Source organism: Orycteropus afer, unplaced genomic scaffold (genome assembly GCF_000298275.1).
Source record: "Orycteropus afer afer isolate SDZICR_OR568_19922 unplaced genomic scaffold, OryAfe1.0 scaffold00525, whole genome shotgun sequence".
NCBI lineage: Eukaryota > Metazoa > Chordata > Mammalia > Tubulidentata > Orycteropodidae > Orycteropus > Orycteropus afer.
In genome coordinates, this window is record NW_006922112.1 from 17,385 (window position 1) to 21,722 (window position 4,338).

The 4,338-nt window shown below is 37.4% G+C and overlaps 1 protein-coding gene across 1 annotated transcript in view; it reads left to right on the top strand.

Moving 5' to 3' along the window:
- The window catches only part of TBC1D19 (TBC1 domain family member 19), a gene marked incomplete at its 5' end in the record, with an annotated part of 176,514 nt that overhangs the window by 1,284 nt on the left and 170,892 nt on the right, over positions 1–4,338 (top strand). The window contains 2 exons of the mRNA XM_007955658.1: positions 155–218; positions 1,616–1,662. Of these exons, the coding sequence (XP_007953849.1) occupies positions 155–218; positions 1,616–1,662 (111 nt within the window). The remainder of the gene's footprint in view (positions 1–154; positions 219–1,615; positions 1,663–4,338) is intronic.

Below are 4,338 nucleotides of genomic sequence, written 5' to 3' on the forward strand. Positions count from 1 at the left end.
CTCCCAAATTCACTGTGCATAATGGAATTTTTTTTCCCTTTTGTTGTGTTAGCTTATTTAAACATTTAGATAAGTTATTTATTCTTATTTTTCAGCTACATTGCTAAACCCCATAAAATGAAACCAATTTTAAAATTACTTATTACTTTTGTAGAGGCCAGTTGCAGAACAGAAAGAACTTCTCAATAAATGGAATGAAATGGGAACAGATGAACCAGGTATATGAAGAACATTTTTCAAAATGTGGTAGTGGGAGAAGAATTGTCTTCTCAATTATGGGTCCAAAATAGCATAATTAACAATTCTTTTAGAAGGATAGCAGCTTTTACCTCCACTAATGTACTATCCTCTCTGTCCTTGGAGTAAACTACTACTCTGCAGTTTAAAAATCCCTAACTTGGGTCTGTGTTCTCCATTGTTTTGAGAGTATTTTAGTCATTTATCCTTTTTTAAATCAACATTTTAATAAATTTTTATAAAAGAAAATATTTATGCATTAGATTTTTGAAACTCTTATACTTAAGGTACTTTTTTTCAGACTTTAATTACATGGAGATATTAAAGATAGGCAATGTAGTGAAACATAAGTTTCAGGGATTCTAAAATGTTTTTAAGAATTTATTTGGTTCATTTTCATGTTTAAAATATAGTAAACCTTATAATCCTGTAATGAGTGACAACTGTGATAAGTTGTTGTTGTTGTTATGTGCCATTGAGTCAGACCTGACTTATAGCGACCCCTCCTTGGGTTTCTGAGGCAGTATCACTATGGGAGTACATTGCCCCATCTATCTTCCGAGGAGTGGCTGGTGGGTTTGAACCGCCAGCCTTCTGGTTAGCAGTCAAGTGCCTTAGGCATTATGCTACCAGAGCTCCTACTGTGATAAGTAGATGTCATTAATTTACATTTATATAACCCCTAACCGCCCCTCCTCCACCACTGCTGGGAAAAAAAAAACAAAAAGAAGAAAGAATTATAGTCAGCTGAGTGATGGTAGCACAGTGGTCAGGCATTTGGCTGCTAACCAAAAAGTCAGCAGTCCAAACCCACCAGCCAATCTACAGGAGAAAGGTAAGGCAGTATGCTTCCCTAAAGATTTGCAGCCTTGGAAACCCTATGGGACAGTTCTACTCTGTCGTTTAAGGTCACTATGAGTTGGGATCGACTCAATGGCAGTAGATTGGTTTGGGCAAGAAATAAATGCCACAGTCGAGGAAGCAGTTATAGAAATTCAAAAGAGAGAACAGTTTGATACAACTAGAAGGATTTTTTAAGAATATATTGTTTATATTCTAAGTATTTTGAGAATTGTCATATAGAACTTTTACATTATATCTGACATTGTTTTGTTAATTCAGTTATAACCTATTGTAAATTTATCAATGAAAGACTTAATTTCTTCTAGAATTATAACATCTTGGATGTCAGTGGGAGGGGCTTTTTTCATTTTTGTGTCCTCAGTGCTTATCACAATGGATGACAAATAATTGAGACTCAGAAAAATATTGGAATTAATCTATCTGCACAGAATCAATAAGAATCAATAACATTTATTTATAATACGATTTCATATATTAACTGAAATTTTGTTTTAATGTATCTCATTAATTTTAGATCTAAGCCTTTTCAGACCTGTTTACGCCCCTAAGGATTTCCTTGAGGTAGGTGCTAGTGGATAAATATATGTATGTATATTAATAAAGAAATCATGTGAAAGGAATGAAGATATAAGAATATCTCTAGACAGAGGGATCACCATGTATAGAGTGACTCTTCAGAGTCACTGAAGATTGTAAGCAGTAGAATGACATGTCACATTTGTGTTTGGAAAGTGCTTTTGGAAAATAATATTGGCATCTGGAAAGATTAGAGTCATGTAAATCAGTTAGGAAGATTTTGATGGAAGAACAGTGAATATAAATCATGTGGCCTGCTGCCTGGCACATATAGGTGCTCAGTGAGTATTTCCCTTTTTATTCCCTTCCCTGTTCTAGTAGTGATGAGGATCTGAATGATGAGAACATCTTGCAAATGGAAAGAGTTGGACATATTTGAAAGATGAAATCTCTTTGGCAATTGATTAAATATGGGCACTAGAAGGAGCTCTGGTGCACAGAGGTTTAAATCGTTCAGCTGCTAACCAAAAGTTTGGGGGTTTAAACCCACCACCGCTCCATGGGAGGAAGATGAGGCAGTTCGCTTTGTAAAGATTTACAGCTTTAGAAAGCCTGTTGGGCATTTCTGCTTTTCCTATAGGGTTACTGTGAGTCAGAATTGACACAATGGCAGTGGGTGTGGGCACTAGAAGAGAAAGAACCAGTAAGCATGACTGTAAAGTGTCTAGATTGAGCAAAGGTCACTTGCTCTAAAGATAGAGAATATAGGGGGAAGAACAGGCCCATTTTTAGGCAAGATGGTAAGCTTAGTTATTTTTGAGAGGAATACAGAGCATTCAGTTGGAATGTTTCAGTAGGTAGTTGGAATCCATTTAATTATTTTAATTCATCCATATTTGATTCCACTCTTTCTCCTATACCTTGCATGTATATCCAGAATCCATCCACTTACAACTACCACTACTACCTCCCTGGTAGATGTTACCATGGTCTCTTGCCTGGCCTGTTGCAGTAGAACTGGTCTTGGTTCTACCCCTGCCCACCTAGAGTCTGTTTTTAGAATAGTTTCCAGGTAGATCTCTTTAAATTCAATTCTGAATAAACCGCTCTTCTGTTATCCAGTGACTTCCCATCTTATTCTACTAAAAAGTCAAAGTCATGACCGAAAAAAAAACCAAACTCTTGCTACAGAGTTGATTCTGACTCATAGTGACCCCCATTGGGTTTCCAACCTGTAAATCTTTACATAAGTAGATTGCCTCATCTTCCTCCTGTGGAGCAGCTGGTAGGTTTGAATCACCTACCTTCTGCTTAGCAGCCAAATGCCTTACCCACCCTATCTGCTCTGTACCCATTACCTTCTTACCTCATTTCCTATTATTTTCCTCCTAATTCATTCTACGTCAAGCCACGTTAGACTTCTTGCTGTCCTTGGCTTTCTGCCTCTTGAAGTCTTTTGCTTTTTGTTTTCTCTGCCTGCAGTGCTTCACCCAGATACCTGTCTACATGTCTCTGTACTCCTTATGTCTTTCTTAAATGTCACCTTCTCAGAAAGGCACATCTGTTTGGAGCTGCTGAAACTCCTTTTCTGCTTTGTTTCTCTCCATAGCATTTATACATTTTCTTTCTTTCTTTTGCTTATTTTCTGCCTTCACCATCAGAATGAATGCTCTACAAGGTCAAGAGCTCTTTTGTTCGCTCCTGTGACAATTGTACAGGGTCAGATAATTGAAAAGACTCACAAAGATTTCCCAGATACAGCCACATGGAGTCACTGTGAATTGGAATCAGTGGCAGCTAACAACAACTGACATAAGGCTTGCTTTCAGCAAGAAAAAGAAAGCACACGCAAACACAAACTGATCCAAACTTCCAATGTGGTGCCCAGGGCCCTTTCTCAGTCACACAGGAAGCACTTTATCTTCACTTGTGAACAACAGAGATGCTTTGAAGATACTTAGCCTTAGGAGCCAAGGCGCAAGTTTTCTAAAGGATCTTTTATACCCCACTGATTAAATGAGGTGCAAGCCATCAATTTACACGTTTTCAATAAACAGTGTAAGCACACTGGTATGGAGTGCCACCAGAGAAGTTCTGAACTTCAAATGGCAGAAAATGAATAGCTAGTACATTTCATCCCTACCTTGGCCAGGGTCACTACCAGACTTCCAGGATCCCTGGAGATAAGCCTGGAGCTACCGGAAACCAGCTACAAGCTAACCTTATCCATAACTGTTTCATCCCAAAAGGAGAAAAATGCCTGGCATGTGGTTGGTTGCTCAGTAAATACTTGCAGGAATGAGTAAATGAATAAATGAATCTTTCACATTTTACTTCTATTCCTTTTCTGAACCTATTGTCTCTGATACCAGTTTTGTGGGTGTAAAACTTTGCTAGAAATTATTTTAGCCCTTTTGAGGTTGTAATTAGTCTCCTTATAACATTAATGAGAAGTTAGTTTGGTCAGAAACTGCCTTGATGGTATGACTTTATTTCTCTTAGCTTAGATCTCCCAAAGTCTTCTTTTCTAGTATTTAATAGGGTGGAAATTTCATGTCCTTCTTGCATGGTTGTCTTTAACTATGTATTCTCTTTAATAGTTCATAACATCTGCCTCTTTGAGGATTGTTACAGAATGGATCCTTTTATTTACACTGAGATTCTCCTTTAACTTAAGACCATTTTCTAGAATTATTTTCTTGTTTATAGTATCTACATTGC